Raw genomic sequence first — 20,772 nt, 5'->3', positions numbered from 1 at the left:
TGTTTACAGATATATTAAGCATTGGGGAGCAAAAAGACAGATGGGAGTAGTCTCTAAAGTAGTATCTGTTCCCTGCAAAGCCTTTACTAACCACTTAGCACCTTGCAAGACTCCGTCCAGGCAGGAGGTTCTGCCACCCTCAGACCCTTCTCCCTTGCAGTTCCCACTGTGTTTTCTCAGTGCCACATACATGTGCTGTAAAACAATGTTGGGCTGCACCCACTCAACACAGGCACACAAACACACACACACAGAGGGAGAGGGAGAGAGCTTAGTATTAGCAGGCAATCAAGTGTACCTAAGATGGCCACTTAATGGCTGTTACAATGCTTTCCATTAACCAGTAAACTAATAGTGTAGTGGAGAAAATGAGCACCACTTTAGGTTGATTCTTCGCCAAAACTTGCTTCAGTCTCTGCTGATGCGTTTGTCTCTGTCAGCACCCACTTATATTCGGTTTGCTTAATTATTTGGTGTTGGGCGGAGACATAGGAATACACACGCACCCACATCCTGGTTCCCAATATGGTGAGCACTGTTTCCAGGGATGGGTGAAGAGATCCTGCTGTGTGTGTGAGAGCTGGGGGGGGGGGGGAGCCCTGAGGTTCATCAATGTCAGAGTGAGCCTCCACTTGATAAGGACTCTTTTATCCCTCTTCTTCTTTTCCTTTTTTTCCATATAAGTGAATAGCTGGCATGTGCGCAGATGCAGAAAGGGGAAGTGCTGTGTGTGTGGATACTGTCAACCCTGGGAGCAAGTCAGAACACCTGGGCCTGGTGGGGTTGGCTGCACTATTCTGATGTGGACTGAAATGCCTTGAGGCCACCCGAGGAATCCATGGAAGATATTTATTTATTTATTTTATTTAAGATATTTGTATGCCATCCTTTGCGAGAGCCTCAGGACAGCTTACACAAATAAAATTCAATACATAACAGTATAACATAAATTAACGACCCACTCTGGCTGCAGTTAAAATATGGTAATAAAATTCAATATTAAAACTTGTTAAAATATTGATTAAATAAAAAGGTCTTAACCTGGCACTGAAAAACATATAATGACGGTGCCAGGCGGACCTCTCTGGGGAGATATGGGCTCTCCCTGCACCCCTTTCATCATAATGGCTGGCATTTTGGTTCAGGGCATGTGCTTCTTTGGAGTACTACTGCTGTCCATCCATCCATCTGTCCACCTATAAAGAGCTTCTGTAGCTTCTGATTTTTGGTTATGATAGACACCAAGTGCTATGTGTCCTTCTGTGAAACATATAGGAAGCCCATCTAGACCTAGGAATGGGTGCGGGGCTGTTCTTCGGGCGCAGGGCTGGCTGAAGCCATCAGTCTTTTTCATGGAAAAGAGACCATGGAAAGGAGAAGCTATCTTCTCCCTCACACATGCCACCCTTTGGCTTTACAGAGCCAAAGGGCTGGCTGTGAAAAATTGGCCTTCCTTTCTCCACAAGGAGGCCCAGAGCAATACCTCCACTGAAGTGAAGCAAGGAGGAGCTGGGGCCTTCTTGCAGTGTTGCCAAGGAAGTAGTTGCACATGAATATGGCAACTCATCACCCCAACACAAACACACTTTCCAAGGCCACCCCATTTCATTTTATCCATGCAAGTGAATGTTTCTATGGACAACTCCTCTTTAAGATTTAGCTGGCACGGGGACAAAAAGCTCCATCCCTCATATTGATCCCAATCTCTCTCTCTCTCTCTCTCTCTGTGGAACACTTCTGTGCATGAATACTTGTAGATGAAGCAATGGCAATTACAGGCAGTGTCCCTCTGGACCAGCAGCTAGTCCTGCAGCTAGCTCTGTTATCGTTGCAAAATAAACTGGGGTTTGGAGCTCTTACATATCTGATCAGTTTTGTCACATGTCTTTCTCCCGGAAATGGAAAATATGTGTCCTGCTGGGAAGTACATTGTGAGTTGACCCCAGAATTCCTATTTCATAGCATCAACCTCTCTATAAGTATACCCAATGGATAAACTTGGCAAGAAGCAGAATATGTTCAAAACTCATCCACTGTGTTCTCTGCCCTGATTGGTTTATGCTTGTCTTTCAGTTTCTGTGAAGGGTTTCTTGTTAGCTACGTCTGGAAAGGCTGCTTTGTTTGCATATGTGATATTTCCCTTCATCACTGTAATCATTATTCTCCAAGGTGCTCCAATTCTGAGACAGGAAGTACCAAAGGGTGGTATATGAAGCCCAACCACTTCTTACTAATCACTATAATCCTGCCAGTTTGCTGGAATGATTTACAAGCAAGCAAAGCAAGGAAACTGGGAACCTTGCATGCGATACTCTCTTATTGCTCTCCATATGTCCACAGATTTGGCGCCTTCAGCACTTTCCAGGCCCTGTGTGCTGGTTTCCTTAGAAGCAGATCCATGCATTCCTACACCATGGCGTCACCAGATAGGATGAGTGGCTCAGATAATGGACTGGATGAAACAGAACTCAGCATCACTCTCACTCTCAGAATGCTCATGCATGGAAAGGTAAGTCAAGTGGGACTGCTGCATTAGGCCGCATCCTGGATTCCTGCGTAGTTAACAGCCGATTGCTGTTTCTCCTGGTGGGAGGAATTATTGGGCATACCCAAGTCTCCAAATTCCAACACACCACTATCCTACTGCTGTACTGGAAAGGCACCACACATAACACACTTACTGGAGGATACTGAATTGGGATTATGCATTAATTTCCATGATGTCAAATTAACAGATGGAATTGCCAAGCTGTCTAGATCAACAGCTGCAAATAAATTCACCAAAACATTTTTAAAGGCTCCAAGAAAATTGCTTGCCAGTAATCAGGAGAAGGAATAACCATATTACCCATCACGTGAAATCCTGAACAATCCACACTTTCATTAGGGAAAAGAAAAGACCACATTGGCTGAAAGTGTACTGACATTGCCAAAAGTCTGCCGATTGGTCCATCTTTTCTAACTCAGCTTCTTCTGTCTTTGTGTGTTTCTGCAGGAAGTTGGCAGTATCATAGGCAAGGTAAGATCAATGCAGGTCGCTCTGTACTGAGGTGCTTTTTCTGTCCTTTCGGTGTAGCTGTGGAGATCTAATTGCCTTTATTGTGCTTAATCCGACAGAAAGGAGAGACTGTGAAGCGGATACGGGAGCAAGTAAGTGTACTGGAGGAAAGTAGCCCCATTATAAGTTTGGGGTGGGCATCTATTGTATCATTTAAAGCTTGATGCTTTTCAATTATGAAAGTATAAAAGGCTTATATGGTTCTGGTCATTTTGTAAGCAAGAGTCTATTGTGAGGCAGCTGGAAAGCTGGAACAAGAATGAAGAAGGTCATGCAGCTAGGTTAGGAGAGACAGAAAGTAGAAACAGGCTGCATAAATGTTGCTTGTCAGCAGTTGTTTAAAGTTAGCTCATTGTTATTCAGAAATATTTCATTTCTGTTATTCAGAAATTTATATTTCATTTCAGTTGTGAAATAAGCATATCTCTAGCTGCCCATGGTTATGGGGTAAACCTCAGATTATGAACTGTGCCTAGCAGAGATTAGAATCAGTGTCTTCGGAGGACTCGTTCGCCACACTGCTTGTTCTGCTCTTGCACCGGGACTACCCACTTTTAACGTTGCTGTGCCACCTTTCCAAGCAGTGCAACTTGATCTGTGCAAAACAGAATTTCCTGCATGATTCTCAGGATACTTCCAGAGGAGGCTTTTATGACCCTCCCTCATTCATGGAATTTTTTGGGAGGTTAGATAAGGTCCTTTTCCACTCAGAACCCTCCCTTCTTTTCTCAGTGCTGCTTTTATCTATACTCTTTTCGTAGAGTATCTGTTAAGCAGAACAAAGCGGAAAAGCTGCATGGCGCTTTCTGATTGCTGAACTTAGAAACACCCCCAGTTGCTATCAGTGTAGATTCTCAGGATTAAATGCTGCTGGCTTTATCAGTTTCAATGACACACAGACATAATTACAGTCATCATATGCAAAAATCAAAAGAACAGTACTGGGAAGTACAAACTGCCATTTGGAAATACAATGATTTATTATATAATATTATATCATGTTGATAAAGACTTGACTTTGATAACAATGTAAATGTGAGCACAGTAGTCTTTGAATTTCTCCTGTTGTATAATGAGTGTCACATACCTGCTAGAGCTATATTATTTTGTTGATTTTTGTGGTGCAAGCACAAATTACATCCTGAAGGGATTTTCTAATGAATATCTCTGATGCAACTATAATGATCTGGGAAGTTCCTTGTTCTAATTTCAATTCATCCATGAACAGGCAACCCCCCCACCCTGCACCCTCCCACACTTTCAGAAGATCTCCCCATAATAAAACTAGCCTTCCTTACCTTCTATCTGGCGCCTTCTGTATTTGTTGCACCACAAGTCCCATAATCACAGCCAGCACCAACAAATAGTAGGGACTTGTTGGAGTTATACTCCACATATATGGAGGGTACCATTTATTTATTTAAAACTTTTATATGCCGTCACCACATGCCTAAGCATCTCAGGACGGCTTACAAACATACAATTAAAACCAATAAAACAATAACAATTCCATAAAATTATATAAAAACAAAAACAGAAAATGAGAGTTAAGGATAAAATATTAATTTTTAAAATAGCAATTAAACAAAAAGGTTTTAATCTGGCACCAAAAAGAGTATAAACTTGGCGCAGGCACAGCTGTCCTGGGAGTACATTCCATAATCTGGGCACCACCGCAGAGAAGTTAGTTTTATTTTATATTATTTTATTATTTATTATATTTTCTCCCCTTGTGGAACTGAAGGCAGCTCCATGTGGTTCCCAGGTTGTCTCCCCTCCAGGCTCAGGCAGCCCCAGACATGCTTAACTTCAACATGGTGGATGCCTTACGTGCCTTCAGACCATACTCTGGGCCCACAGGTTGTAAGGATTTATGAAAGAATGTAAGCAAAACATTTTGAGAAAAGTTTTTATAAGTACAACACCTTATTCATATTATTGTTCTTGATTTGCTTTCGCAGAGTACAGCCCGGATCACCATTTCAGAGGGATCTTGTCCAGAGCGGATCACCACTATTACAGGATCCACAGATGCTGTTTTCAGAGCTGTTTCCATGATTGCATTCAAGCTGGAAGAGGTAAAAATCACCACTTCCTAAGCCCTGCTTCCACCAGGCACAGTCCCTTTCCTCACAGAAGGAACGGATTCGTTCCCCACTTGCTAGCATCACCATGACAATCACATTCAGGCAATGGCAGGGTGGATCTGCTTGGAGTCTAGTTGTGTGATTTCTGGGAAGAATATTGCGTCCTTCCTTGATCAAATTGATAATTCCACACAGACTGGGGAAGGAAGACCATTGGACCATTTGTTTTTGAGAGAATGAGTTTTACGTGTGATATTTTGTAATAGCCAATAAGGCAAAACCATGCATAGTCTGTAATACTCTTTCTTTTACATTACGTTAAAAACAATGGCATTGGCAGACACATGGGAGGGAATTATACCACCCTCCTAATCATAACCGGGATGCAGGTGCTGCAGTGGTTTAAACCGCTCTGCTGCTGGGCTGGTTGATTGAAAGGTCGCTGGTTCGAATCTGTACAACGGGGCAAGTTCCCATTGCTCCGTCCCAGCTCCTGCCAACCTTGCAGTTCGAAAGCATGCAAATGCAAGTTGATGAAAAGGTACCACTTCGGTGGGCAGGTAACAGCATTCCGTGCACTTCGGTGTTTAGTCATGCCGGCCACATGACCGTCGAGACTGTCTGCAGACAAACGCTGGCTCCCTCGGCTAGGAAACGGAGACGAGCACCGCCCCCTACAGTCAGACATGACTGGACTTAACGTCAAGGGGAAACCTTTACCTTTTTAATCAAAACCAGGCACAGGATTATTCATGACTAGTTGTGCTGTTCCCCCAGTGAGCAGAATAGCAGTTCCTGGAATGGTACACAGTCCAGAATGTTACAAAGATACCTAAACGTGATTCTGAACGCAACTTGAACCTAACTCTTTCCTTTTACTGCAGGACCTGGGAACTGGAGTTACCAATGGAGGAACAAACTCCAAGTCACCCGTAACACTGAGGCTAGTCATCCCAGCCAGCCAGTGTGGTTCACTCATTGGCAAAGCAGGAGCCAAAATAAAGGAGATTCGAGAGGTAAACATTTTGGAAACCAATTATAATTGCTCTTCCTTTTTCTTCAGGCCTCTCCATGTGCTTTTCTACTTGGGACATTCACTATAGGTCATTACCTACTGCTTGTTCTTTACGGGTTCTTCAGATGATGGCGTTTTCTTCCAGTTTCACTTCTATTTTTTTAAAGAACACGTTTGGCTAGTTTTTTTAGAGCAGGGAAAGTGTGGTATTATGTTTGAAAACAAAAGAAAATGCTATTTTCACTTTTTGTGTGTGTTTGCGCAAGTGCGCTGTAGCATAGATCCACCTTGTGGTGATGTAGTGGGAAAGCAGGAAAGAAAGCATTCTTCATGCAGTGATTGGAACATGGTTCAGTTACAAACCCAAAAGTAGATTCAGTAGATTAACAGCCTCATGGAGAAGAGCCCTACATCTTGTCTACATGGGCAAGAACTCCACTTTCCGCCACATTTATTTTTTGTATTGCAACTGGTTTTCTAGTTTTTATGTGCATTTTTGAGCCTATGTTGTTACAAGAGTAAATATTTTTAAAATATCATGAAAGTGCTTCTGGGCACCAAGACCAAACTCTAGTCTTCCTATTAAACAAAAAATTGAACTGTAGAGAGAAGCTTTTCTGATCTGCATCCCTCTGAGAAGGTCCAATAAAAATACTCTTTCAGGCATGGATCGCATTTGTAGGAAACCATAAAATCAGAAGGGACACAAACATTCCTGAATAAATTGATCGACCTCTTGTAGACTCTCATTACACTGATCCAATTGGGGCAGGTGGCAGTTCTGACCCAGGCAGAGCCTTCCAAGCTGCCCAGGAAGACTGAGCGGTTCTTTTTGGCTGCTATTCTCATTCCAGAGTACAGGAGCACAAGTCCAGGTGGCTGGAGACCTTCTCCCCAACTCCACTGAGAGGGCCGTGACAGTCTCTGGCGCACCCGATGCCATCATCCAGTGTGTGCGACAGATCTGTGCTGTTATCTTGGAGGTATGGTTCTTGTTTCTTCCATGTCATCAGGCGGGGGCCAAACTCTGTATTTTTGTGTACTCCTGAAGTACTGCTTCATGGCTGTATATCCATTTATGCTCAGATTGGACTGAACTACATTTTCTTCCAAACTCGCAAGTACAAAGGTTATGAATATTCTGGAGGAAGTAGATATGGAGAAGCTTCTCTCCCTCTCTCATAATATTAGAATCCAGTGGGGTCATCTCATGGTGGGAGATTCAGGACAGGCATTACATTTAAGAGAAGAAAACAAGCTAAAGCAATCACTGTTTTAAATCAAATTACCAGTTTTCTAATTCATATATTTCTTGAATCAGCATAGCAGTTAGAAGGTTGGCCTGGAATTCAAGAAATCCAGCTTCAAGAACCTGCTTGGCTATAAAGCTCCCTGAGTGACTTTGAACCAATTGCTGACTCTCAGTTTAACATACTTCACAGGCATATTGTGAGTTAAGTTCTCAGTCAGCTGTAGCCCATGACAGTGCTCATGTTAAAGATGCCCACCCTGTTGTTGTTGTTAGTCGCGAAGTAGTGTCCGACCCATCATGACCCCCTGGACAACATTCCTCCAGGCCTTCCTGTCCTCCACCCTCCCCCGGAGTCCCCTTAAGCTCACGCTGACTGCTTCAGTGACTTTATCTAGCCACCTCCTCCTCTGCCATCCCCTTCTTTTGCCGTCAATTGTTCCCAGCATCAGGCTCTTCTCCAGTGAGTCCTCCAGTGAGTGCCCACCCTAGGAGCTTGTTATATGGTCCTGAAGAGGAAGGGGACCATATAAGCTGCCTTGGCTTCCTTTCAAGAGGAAAAAGGCAGGGTATAAATGTATTAGTAGTAGTAATAGTAGTAGTAGTAATGGTCTGTAACTACATAGTATCTTTATGTTACTTAGAAGGATAATCTAAACTCTCTAATCATGCAACCCATGTGGCTTTTGCACTCAGAATATGTCCACTTAGAGAGCAATTGTGAAATTAAGGATTTCTATTTGGCTGTTTTATATGTTATGAATAAACACTAAGAATAAGTTAGATACATATATAATTTTGAACTAGTTTATTTGAAAGGGCTACTTCATATATTTTAGCAAAGTAAAAGTTGGTATCCATGTTTGAAACTGAGTTTCTATTTTTTAGAACAAATCATTGGTTGTTCAAATGAAATTTTCCCAGCTGGGTTAGCTGGGGACCCTCCAGACATAACTGTGCTGGCTGGGGATGATGACTATTCCTGTGTACAGTTGACTAGGGGAACAGACATGTAGTGGCTGTCTTCTAGGCAGAGATTTGGTTCTCCAAAGAAATGTATTACCTTCCTCTCACTCTTAGTATTACCTCTCCCATTTGCACCAGCAAAGCAATTGGGAAGAGAAAGGAGAAAGATAACCAAATGAATATGCAGAGGTGTAGGAAATTCACAGTGGATAACTACTCAAAACTAAATCTGATTAAATTTAATGGGGCTTACTCCCAGGCAAGTGTGTATAGTGTTGCACTATTAATAGGATTAATCCATTTTCTTCCTTCCTCTTCAGCACTTGTTTATTGATAGCAATCAAAACCTAACAAACTTTGGATTTACTATTTATTTATTTATTTATTTGGGTATTTTTATCCCATCCAATTACGTTGCGCGTCTCTGGATGGCTTACAAATCAAACACCCAATAAATACATATAAATCCATAATAATCTATGACTGATCATAAAACAGAATTAAAATATTTAAACATTGAAATTACAGGAAAATAAAAAGGTCTTGATCTGGCGCCGGAAAGCATATAACTATTTTATAATATTCATAATATTTTGGCACACAAAATCATTAAAACTGTTAGATTTTATTTCCTTCACTTTCTTAAATTGTGCATCATGTTATATTTTTTCTGCTTGGAGTCAGCAACTATATTCATAAGCATGATGTCTTGCTAGCCCTGTGGCTAAGCTATACAGGAGACATGTAAGCAGCCTTTTTTTTCCTTTTACAACTGAAATGTGGATGCAGAAGACTGAGTCTGTTCCAAGGAGCAGCATCATGGAAACCACACTTAATTCTTTTCCTACAGCCATTTTCCCCATTCCATGTTTTCCCATCTAGCTAGTTTTCTTCCCTGAGGGGAAAAGATATAGGATCCCATCCGTGCCCTGGGGGCGTTAAGCCTCATTCAGGGCCAAAGACCATTTTGGAGGAGTTTTGGGGGGCTACAGTCCAGAGATGAGCAGGGCTGAAGGAAATGGGTAGCTGAAGGGGGAAAAATCAGCAATATTTTAGCTTAAAATTCTTACCACCAATAGCTAAACCTTAGGAGAGGCATTTCAGCCTTTTAGAATGGGGATAAGCTGCACAAAAGCCACTGGGTGGAAGCCACAAGAAGGGATTGAAGTCTTCTGGGAAACTGCAGAAGGCTGGGCTGGGCCTCGAGTGGGAGATGCTGCACCTCTGTTGTATCAGCTCCCTTTGTGGGGGTAGACCAGAAAAATGGTCTCCTGCTCTCTTGTGGTTCTACTGGATTCACAGCCCCTTGCGTCTGCTTCCAGGGAAAAAAGGAGGCCAAAAGAAACTCCAAATATTGAGTTAGACCATGGTCCACCTAGCTCAGTATTGTTTATACTGACTGATATACTAGCATACTAGCATATTGGACGGGGATCTTTTCAAGCCTTACCTACGTACAGATGCAAAGTGCTGAATCGTGGACCTGCATGCAGAACATATGCTCTGCCTCAGAGCTGTGTCCCCTTCCCTTGGTGAAGGGGTCACGTGTCACATCTCGTTTGGCCTTTTGTGAGCACCATCTACAAAACCAAAGATGAATTCTGCCTTGGCTATTTTGCAATCGTTTCTGCCAGTATGAATGTTGCCTGCAGTGCACCTGATGGCCCTGTCACCAGCCCCGGAGCAGACATCACTGTTTCTTCCTCATTCTTCCTTCAGCTGTCTCTGGAGGCAGGAGACATTGCTGTGACCAAGTGTGACATGTTGCTCCAGGGGTTGGCCGTCTTTTGGGCCCATGGGCACATTTAGCCATTTGAGAAACTGCCCTGGGCACCAACACAAAAAGTGCCTGGGGCAGATGAAGGTACCAGCTTGCAGGCACCTGCCCTCTTGATTTCCCCAAAAGGTTCCTGGGCCCCATGTGTGGTCCAGAGGCATTCATGGGGGAAGATGGGAGCAGCATCTTCACTCTGCTCAGCAGATCTGAGTTGCCAGCAAGGAACTTTGTTATAAAAGGAGGAGGAGGAGGAGGGCACCTTGGAAAGAATAGCGTCTGAAGGCAACCTGGTGCCTTGGGTGCCACATTGCCTATCCCTCCTATACCCCTCAAGAGAGCGCACATCTCCAGGCATCGCTGATCGTATCCTGCCAAACAAGAGTTTGCTGAACATTCTCCAAAGCATCTTGAACAGTGCCGTGGCACATTTCATGAGACAAAGTAATGCACAGGAGGCAAGGGGATTGGCGTGTATCTGGGCAGGGCATCTTGTCTACAGCCCAGTGATTTCTCTTTTGATTTCCTTCAGTCACCACCCAAAGGTGCCACTATTCCCTATCATCCAAGCCTGTCTTTGGGACCGGTTCTTCTCTCCGCCAATCAGGTAAGGGACACCTAAATTCTCAGGTTATTTTTTTTACTGGGGTTCAAAAGGGAGTGAACCCATAGGCTTTAGTTTTGTTGCTAGTTCCTTATCATAACACATCAAGTTCAAAATAGACTGAAAAATATTGGAATGATGTCATGGGCATCTGTTGTGCCTTTCTGCCTTTCCTTCCTCTTCTTTGCCGTGTGGCAGAGCACTTCTGTCAAATCCATCAGTGGCCACATGCTTAAGGATGGCAACATGCAGAGTCTGTCTGCATAAGCAGAGCAACTTTCCTACAAGCGTGTGGAGTATACAAATAGGGCCAGGTTCTGCCTTGCAGTGCAGGGCTAGTGACATCGCAGACTTTGAAGGGGGCTGAAGTGACCCTTAACATCAAGAGAGCTGGCCAAGGATACCTGCTTGGAGCAGCAGCCCTTCTTCCACCTACATACAAGTTAGGGAAAGCTCCATCCTTAAGAAGGAACCAACCAGGTAGGAGACTTTTAGCAAGCAGTCTCCATTTCTTAGGAGCTTTTCTCTGGACATCATCTCCAAGCATTAGCAGGAGAGCAGCTGCATAGTGTCACTGCTCCAGCACCATGGGGTGTGCCGTTGTTGTTGTTGTTAATCGCGAAGTCGTGTCCGACCCATCGCGACCCCATGGACAACACTCCTCCAGGCCTTCTTGTCCTCCACCATCCCCCAGAGTCCACTCAAGCCCACACCAACTGCTTCAGTGACTCCATCCAGCCACCTCATCCTCTGCCATCCCCTTCTTCTTTTGGGGTGTGCCATAACAAAAATTAAATTCAGACTAGCTTGGGGGCTTGATTACTCTATAAGTAGCCTAAAATGGATTACTTATATAAATTGTGCCTTACATTTGTCCCATATTTGGGCCAATCACCCCACCCTTCCTGACATAGCAGCAACCTTGGAATGGAAGAAGTAAAATAAGCCATGGGAAGAATTCTGCCTCTCTGTCAAAACTGGTAGAAGAGGAGCTCCTATCAATTAATGTTTACGGAGCAAAAATAGACTCTGTGTTGCTGTGGTAAGCCAATTTTATACAGATATGGGTGTGCAATACAGATCCTTTGCTATATGCGCGGAAGAACATCTGTCATTTTGTTAAAGCTGTTTATGCTTGCAAAATTTTACTCCACTGGCCATGATGCATACCGAATCAGTTTTAATAAATATTACCACTCAAGCACAACTGAGAAGCATTAACTCTTGGTTAAAAAATTAAAATGTGTTTACCAGATGGCCAGATATGAGTGAACTGATGCAGGGAAAAATGTAGAGTGGTAGAATGAAATAAAATCGCTGCAACTGTATATAAACAAAGGAGGGTGACTCACTTCCCTCACAGTGACAAGAGACTGGTACAGGTTTATTTTATTTATGTATTTATTATATTTCTACCCCACCCATCAGCCCAGGTTTATTGGCATCAGCGTACGGGTTATAAATCAGTTGTAGATCTGTAATACACAGCTCCATTTAAAAAACTATTTTAGGGGGCAATGCTATGCATGTTTAGGCAAAAAAAAGTCATACCAGCATTTCCAGGCTGGCTAGGGAATGGTGACACTTTTAGGACTTTTCCCGGTCCAAATGTGTATGGAGTTACAACCTTACAGATCATTTTACTTTACAGAGATACTTCACTACTTTGGATTTGAAGTCCAGAGCAACAATTACTCATTTGCATTTCAATCTGCTGAAATCTCTCATAATTTTGGGACAGAAAATAGTAAGCAAAATGCTAAGAATAGAAACAACCCTTGCATTATAAAAGCAGTGACTTGCTCCCTTATTTAAAAAGTTAATATTTGTTTGGGAGAAGAACATTTATCTGGGTTCTCCATAGAAGAGCAATTCATTGCCTATATTCACTTGATACATTGGATAAAAAGGATAAGTTCAAGGGATAAAAGGAAGAGTCTAATTTTTAATCTTTTTGCTTTTGGCAAAAGCTGTAAATAAAGACATTGAAATAAAATTGATATTATTAAAAAAAAGAAAATCATCTTGCTTGTTTCGCATGTTCTGGTATGGTGATGACACTGCTGGTAGACTTTCTATACTCTCTTCCCAGCAAGTTCTGTAGGATGCAATTGTAGGCATGATGTCTGGACATGTTGTCCCCCACTCCCCCCAGCATTTCCCAGCCAGCAATTCAGAGGACTGCACTCTTATTCTCAGGGTGCTTTCTCAGGTTAAAATGGATAGGTCAGTGAGCATGATAATTACCGGACAGTCTTCCTTCTTGAGTATATCTTTCTTCCTGTACTTACTCGTTTAACATGCAACTCATCTACAAACACAGGAAACAAGAAGTAAACAAGTGCGCCCATCAGTTTTTCTTTCTTTTGGGAGCATAACCCTTATTTGCCACCCTTTCCCCCTCTCCTAGGGATTCTCCTTGCAAGGACAGTACAGTGGCATGTCTCAAGCTGAGGTAAGTCTAGCTTTCAGCTCATATAAATGCTAATATTTTGAATTTCCACTCCCAGGGAATTATTTAGTCAGGTCTAGCTTCTCCATGCCTTCACCTTCCATTGTTCCTCATCGCTTGTTACCCTGGTTGTGTGTTCTCAGTTTTCCACCCTGCCTCTTTCCATTCTCCGTCTCCTCTTATGAAGAGCCTTTCCCTATCTGGTGCCTTCTAGATCTGGGAGCACAACTCCCAGCCTCCCATCTATTGGTCGTGTAGGCTGGGACCGATATGAGCTAACCCCAAACTGTTTAGGGTGGTTAACCAAATGGATCATGAGGCATTCCAAAGGGATCTGCCCAAACTGGGAAAATGGGTAACAAATGGCAAATGCAGTTTAGTTAGGCAAGTGTACAAGTAACGCATGTTGGGGCAAACAATCCCAACCTCAAGTACGGGCTGATGGTATTCGAGTGAGCAAGGACTGAGCAAGAAAGAAATCTAGCTGTTGTGGTTGGCAGCTTGATGAAAATGTTGACCCAGTGTGCAGCTGCTGTGAAAAAGGCAAACTTTGTGGTAGGCATAATTAGGAAATAAATGGAAAATAAAACTGCTCTTATATGAATCTTTGATGTGAAAAAGACATTATTGTGTTGGAAAAAGGGCAGAGTTGGGCAACAAAAATGGTGAAGGAGTTGGAACAGCTTCCCCATGAGAAACAGTTACAACAGCTGGGACTGTTTAGCTTTGGAAAAAGGAGAGTAAGAGGAGACATGATAGAAGCGTTCAAAATAATGTATGGTGTACAAAAAGGAGACATCTTTCTTCCTTTCCCATGACACTTGAATCCAGGGTTATCCCTTGAAGCTGACTGGTGGGAGATTTAGGTGAGATAAAGGCAGTCCGTCACATAGAACATAGTTAAAACTATGGAACTTACTGCCACAGGAAGCAGTGAGGGCCACCAATCTGCAGTTTATGTATTTATTTAGATTTTTATGTACCACTCAGTTCCCATAAGCTCTGGGTGGTTTACAAGAGATTAAAACCATCAATAGTTAAAATTTCAACTGTAAAAAGCATGTTAAGTACAACTGATCTGGGAACGAATCTGGGAAGGCCTGTCAGAAGAGATACATCTTTAACTCCCTCTTAAAGGTAGCAATGTGGGATATTTGACCAATCTCTCCTGGCAGGCCTTTCCATTGTTTAGAGGCAACCACTGAGAAAGGCCTTTGCATGCTAGACATGAATCTTACAGAGGTAAGCTACAGATTATCCTCAGAGGACTGTAGCAGGCAAGGTGGAATGTATGTGCAAAGGTGCTTCTGAAGGTATTTTGGACCTGAGCCATGAAGAGCTGTAAAGATAATTACCGACACCTTATACTGTGTCTGGAAACACACTGACAGCTAGTGCAATGACTTTAATATCATCAGTATATGGTCTTCCCCTGATGACCCAGAGACCAACCTGGCTGCCATATTTTGTACCGACTGCAGTTTCTGGAGTAGGCACAAGGGTTGGCCCTATGTAGAGCGCATGGCAGGAATTGAGTCTAGAGGTTATCGGTGTGAACCCTCCTGTATTCAGGTCACTCTCCTCCAAGAAGGCATGCAGTTGGCGAATCAGCCAAAGCTGATAGCAGACACCCTTGGCCGTGGCTTCTGTCTGTGCCGACACTGGGCTGGCTTTAAAAGGGATTGGATAAACTCATGGAAGAGAAGGCCATCAGAGGCTACTGACTTGGTTGACCGTGTGCTTCCTCCATTATCAGAGTCAGCTGTGTACACTGATTGCTGAGGAGCTTGGGAAGGCAGAAGTCTTGTACCCCTCCTGCTTGAGGGATCCTGTGGACAGCTGGTTTACCTCTGTGTGAATGGGGTGCTGGACTGGATGGACCATTGGCCTCATCCAGCAGGGCTTTTCTCATGTTGAGGGAGGCTCTCAACATAATGAGAGCAGAATTTATGATAGCTGCAGACAAACCACACCAGAGAAAGCTTCACTTGCTTTATTTAGTATCACTGAATTTCAACCGCTTTGTTTGGCACTAAGCCTTGGGGAAAGCCTGCTTCTCATATATATACTTGGAGGCAGCTCCATTCTCCAGCCACTTGTCTGGGGGTTAGAACAATCTAATATGCCCAAGAATAACCAGGATCTATAACAGAATGGGCTTTCCTCATCAGCCAGGCACATGTACTCAGATGCTGGGAGATCATCGCACCCTGTGGGGGTGTGACTCAGGAATACTTCCCCAAGGATCCCTTTCTAGTTGGAAAACACTGCTGGGCACAGCCTTGCTGTTTCCTTTACTTACAGTGGTAACTGTGAGCAATTGTTTCCCAGCAAACAGGAGGGCAGAGAGAAGTGGGGTTTTAGAGAAGGATGAGACCTGCCCCCATCAGTATTTGCAGATTCTTGTGTACTGATAGTTGCTTTGCAGCCCCTGTTGTAGATTCTGATATCAGTTATACTTAAGGCTGTTTGTTATACACAGAATGTGTTGTTCTGGGAATGTCTGTGTGCAAAGGATCATGCCACCTTGCCAGATGTTGCCTTAGGCAGCTTTTTGCTGCTTTCCAGTTTAGGTTGTGGAAAAGATACTCCTTGGAAACTGGGGTTAGATGGACAGATGATTCATCTGTGTGCTAACATTAAACCTGGGCAGGGAGATGGTGGGTTCTTCCAGACAGAGTGCTTCTAGGACTGCAGTGGCAAAGTACAGTGTAGCAATTCTTTTTTCCTTAACAAGTTTTCCTTGACAGCAAGAAAAGGATGGATGGATTAGTGGGGAATGCGATAGCAATTGGAAGATCCTGTGCATGTGGCAGGCCCATGGCACCTGGAGTCTTACCTTGGAGGCACCTGGCGAAGGAGCTCTTGCTTTCACTCTGCCATCTAACTGTTTCCTCTTGTGCAGGTGACAAAGTTGCAGCAGCTTTCTGGACACCCCGTCTCATTTTCGTCTTTGGGACAAACTCCATCTATAGTAGCAGGTGAGGAGCCCACTGCTGAGAGCTCTGTAACAGGATCCATGAACCCACTTAAGCTCCCAGAATCCTCTGCTTACTCAGAAGACCAGTCAATATGTTCCCCAGCTGTCTATGCAATAGTCCCTCAAGTGCCCACTGAAAGACAAGGGTGCAAAAATCAACCCAGAATATGTGGAATGCAAGACCTTCAAAGAACTAAGTAAAACAGCACATTGTCAGTGAAATGCTGAGGTAATATCTGGGGTAGAGAGAAGGGTTAGTTTTGCTGATGTTCGCAGCTTTCAAAAGAAAGGGCTGGATCAGCATTCCTAGTTGAGAGTCCAACAACAGGTGGGAATGCTCATCCTCTAAACTTTTAAAAAACACAATGTTGCAGGGCTATAACTGGGAGTGCGCTAGGTGGGAAAAGGGGTGGTTTTTGTTTCCGAGTATATGGGAACTCTTAGATACAAAAAGAACAAAAGAGTCTTGAGCCGAGTATTTCATACCAAGTGGTGGCTTATATTTATAATTTATATCCCACCTTTTTTCCTTCAAGGAAGCCAAGATGGTTTATATAACCCTCCTCTTGATTTTATCCTCACAACAGCCCTGTGAGGTTGGTTAGGCTGAGAGTCAGGACTGGCCCAAAGCTGCCCAGTGAACTTCATGGCCAAGAGGGGACCAGAACCTACATACAATTCCTGACTCCCAGTCCAGCACTGTAGCCACTATACCACACTGGCTGTCCACTCTAGCTACTACACCACACTCTTTTTATGCACAAAAAATGAATTCACACATGCTTACAGTTGTTGGACAATAGACCCAGTATTGCTGTCAACAGTATTTTTGTTAATTCATTATAAAAAGTCATTCAAGAATTTTTGGCTAAGAAAATGTAACAGCAGATGTCAGTTAAAATGTTGCTTGGGGAAAACATTGAAAGCCTTTGTCAGGAGGACAATTTGTTTCCCTAAAAACTCAGAGCAATAAATGCAAGGCAAGGCATAATAATGAGTGATTTATTAAACTAAATCTGTGCGTGCAGGGAGAAAAACATAAGCATAAAAGAGATGCTTGCAACTACATGATTGTAGCACAGTTTTCTCCAAACTGGTGTCCTCCAGATGTTTCGGACTACAACTACCATAATCCCTGATCTTTGGCTAAGCTCGCTGCTGCTAATACCAGATGTAGAGCAAACGTTTGGTAAGCACCCGGTTGCCCAAGCCAGTTGTAGAGGCACTGACTTACTAGTCGGGTTCAGTTCTCAGTTCTCAATCACTAGACTTATTCCATCAAGGTTCATATTTTACCCATAGAGCAAGTTGTAAATAATTCGTGCAGATTTTTTAATGTACACATTGTCAGGTGTGCATGCATTCTTGTAAACGTGCACCCGAATTTGCATGTTTAGTCACCCAGATTTGACAGATTGTTTTTGCACATTTTAGAAATGCACACTTTTGCCAATGTGTGCAATTTGTTCAATACACTTTCTTATTTTGCAAAATGCAACACAAATTCAGTTAACTACGGATTTATAGCTGCTAATTGCATTCGGGTCTGGGAGGTGGCCCAGTTCACATTTCACTGAAATGTGAACTTAATGAATTTTGCACCCATCCCTATTGACTAGAGAAAAAAATGGCAGGCATGATTTTAAAAATCTGAGTGATAAAGATGGTTCACAGAATGAATGTGAGAAGAACAACAAATTTATACCAGGATTAATTAGGGATAATGTCTTGTTAAAACCGGTGAAGCTATGTGAAATGCCTTTTCACAACATTTCTCAAAATTATATACTGCAGAACAACCTGACAAGCAAGCTGGAGTTGGCCTAAATGGTTTTTCTTTTCCTCTCTTGTTTTAGCCTCACAACAACTTGTGAGGTAGGTTAGGCTACCAGTCAGTTATTGGTCCAAATTCATACACCTGGATCTTTGTTTCCTCACAAAGATGAGCAGGAAATGCAAGCTAAAACTGGACGATCTGGGTAGGACCCAGGATGTTTTCCTGTTGTGTGACATGAGTAGCACTAGCATCGGGATGGAGGAGCCTGGGATGGGCTGTCACTGGAGTTTCCCCTGGGACTATCTAAAATTAGTCCCATGTAATGTGACCTAAGCAAAATGACACAAAACAAAAGGCTTTTCTTGAAGCTGCTGATTGCTTTGTGGTAGCTGGCAAGTCATCCAATCCCTCCCGTAATGTCTAGGAAGAATCTTTAGGGTGCTGGAATGTCATTTCTTCTGCAGTCTTCTGTCTCTCCTCTTAGAGTAGATTATGAAATAACAGTTTAGGAGCAAACAGAACAGACCCAGTAATGCTGTGCTTTCTTTCTCTCCCTCTTCAGGCCTGGACACAAACTCTCAGAATAGTTCTCAGGAGTTTCTGGTTCCCAATGATGTAAGTCAGAATTTAGTTTCTTCTGTCTGGCTGCTTGGTGAGTTCCTTCTGTCAGCGAGATCAGTCGCCTGGTCTTAGGCCTTTGATTGCACTGTTGCTTGCAACTGCTTCTGGTTCCATGTGGTCCCTTCTGATTCACCCCAGGGTGCAGGCATGCTGCAGCGTTCCTCAAGCTGGCTGCCTTCCAGGTGCATAGGACTACAACACTCATCACTAGAGGATTATAGAAGATGCATCCAACACTTATGCAAGATGCCAGGTTGAGGAAATCTGGATTATTCCAAGTAACATTTCTCCTCCTGTTCTGCTACTCTTAGCTGCACACACCTGGAGGAAGCGATTCCATTTAGACAAGAGCAGAACAGCCCTCCACCTCTGGATGCAGCCACCCACTCCGCAGCCTCATAAAAGGGGCAAGCTCTGCCCACCACCTGTGCCAGGACCAGAAGACAAGGAGGACACAGGGCTGCCTTGTGCTAGGCCAGACTGCTTGTCCATCTAGCCCAGTAGAGTTGCCTTTGGCTAGCAGCAGATCCCCAGGGCTTCAAGCAGAAGGCGTCTGGGGCTGAGCTGAGACCATCTGCATGCAAAGCATGTGCTCTAGCTCTGATCTTCAGTCCTCTCAAGGAAGGTAGTTCATTCCTGCGAGGGCACCTGCCCTCCTTTGCAGAGGATTGGCCTCTCTTTGAAGAGAGGAGCCCTCTGTTTGAAAGGCCTTTTGTTTAGAGGGCCTGGTGAAAGATATGGAACCATAAAACAGCACGGAATGCAGGAAAGTTGAACTTACCATTCACAGTTAGGATCTAGACCTTAGATTAAGCAAGTAGACACAGAGGCACCCAGTCACAGTGTTCTTCACTATGGCTGGATGTATTTCTGTTATTGAAATTATATCTAATCCCGATTCTATATTTTAAAATAGTGTATGCAAGTATTATCTCTGTCCTCTTTTTTTGGTATTGCCTAAGTGACCACCCCAGCAAAGCTCAAAGTTGTCTATCCTTGGACTCAGAGAATGCCAGAATTTATTTATTTATTTATTTATTTATTTATTTATTTATTTATTTAGGAGACTTCTATGCCGCCCCATTCGCCGAAGCCTCGGGGCGGCTCACAACCATAAATAAACTTCAAAATAGAATAATATAAATTAACAATATAAATTAAGTCGCCCTGGCCAAAGAATAAAATGAATAAATAATATTAACAATTAAATAGCATTTGAATAAAAAGGTCTTCGCCTGGCGCCAAAAAACAAATAACGACGGTGCCAGGCAGACCTCTCTGGGGAGCGCATTCCATAGATTGGGTGCCACCGCAGAAAAAGCCCTCCTCCGAGTACTCACCCTCCTAATTTCCTTCACTGAGGGCTCCCGGAGGAGGGCCTCTCCCGCTGATCTCAAGGGGCGGGCGGGCACATATGGACATAAGTGCTCCTTCAGGTAACCAGGACCTAAGCCATTAAGGGCTTTATAGGTCATCACCGACACCTTGAATTGGGCCCGGACTTCAATGGGAAGCCAGTGAAGCTGACGTAGGACTGGAGTCATGTGAACATAACGCCCAGTCCCCGTTAGCAGCCTGGCAGCTCTATTTTGAACCAATTGAAGTATCTGGACCGTCTTCAAGGGTAGCCCCACATACAGCGCGTCACAGAAGTCAAGTCGGGAAGTCACCAGCGCGTGTGTCACTGTCGCCAGGCAGTCGTACTCCAGGTAGGGGCGCAGCTGATGGATCAGCCGAAGCTGAAAGAAAGCGTTCCTCGCCACCGCTGTCACCTGAGCTTCCAGTGAAAGCTCTGGGTCGAGGAGCACTCCCAAGCTGCGAACCCTGTCCCTCAGAGGGAGTGCAACCCCATTCAGGACAAGGTTCAATTCACCCTCCCCAAAGCCCGAACCACCAACCAACAGGACCTCCGTCTTGTCTGGATTGAGCTTCAGTTTATTGGCCCTCATCCAGACCATTACCTCGGCCAGGCACCAGTTCAGCACAGCCACTGCCTCACCTGGATTGGTGGAAAATGAGAGGTAGAGCTGGGTATCATCAGCGTACTGGTGATTCCGCAGCCCACACCTCCTGATGACCTCTCCCAGCAGTTTCATGTAGACGTTAAACAGCAAAGGGGACAAAATGGATCCCTGCGGTACTCCATGGCAGCTATGCCATGGAGTACCGCAGGGATCCATTTTGTCCCC

At 43.8% G+C, this 20,772-nt stretch overlaps 1 protein-coding gene across 4 annotated transcripts in view; it reads left to right on the top strand.

Moving 5' to 3' along the window:
- The window catches only part of PCBP4 (poly(rC) binding protein 4), a 54,783-nt gene that overhangs the window by 24,292 nt on the left and 9,719 nt on the right, over positions 1–20,772 (top strand). Inside the window, exons 2-11 of one of the 4 annotated variants that reach the window (XM_044451236.1) lie at positions 2,341–2,509; positions 2,996–3,019; positions 3,118–3,150; positions 5,020–5,136; positions 6,030–6,161; positions 7,015–7,143; positions 10,682–10,756; positions 13,164–13,208; positions 16,111–16,186; positions 18,525–18,577. In XM_044451236.1, the coding sequence (XP_044307171.1) occupies positions 2,399–2,509; positions 2,996–3,019; positions 3,118–3,150; positions 5,020–5,136; positions 6,030–6,161; positions 7,015–7,143; positions 10,682–10,756; positions 13,164–13,208; positions 16,111–16,186; positions 18,525–18,577 (795 nt within the window). In that variant the 5' untranslated portion in view covers positions 2,341–2,398. Of the gene's footprint in view, positions 1–1,033; positions 2,510–2,995; positions 3,020–3,117; positions 3,151–5,019; positions 5,137–6,029; positions 6,162–7,014; positions 7,144–10,681; positions 10,757–13,163; positions 13,209–16,110; positions 16,187–18,524; positions 18,578–20,772 lie in introns of those variants that run through there. The other 3 variants (XM_044451234.1, XM_044451237.1, XM_044451235.1) reach the window with 3 other exon arrangements.

This window comes from Varanus komodoensis, unplaced genomic scaffold, assembly GCF_004798865.1.
Source record: "Varanus komodoensis strain SLA01 unplaced genomic scaffold, ASM479886v1 scaffold6_2, whole genome shotgun sequence".
NCBI classification, from domain to species: Eukaryota; Metazoa; Chordata; class Lepidosauria; order Squamata; family Varanidae; genus Varanus; species Varanus komodoensis.
The sequence above is the reverse complement of the archived record's forward strand: the minus strand, read 5'-3'. Positions and strand labels throughout refer to the sequence as shown.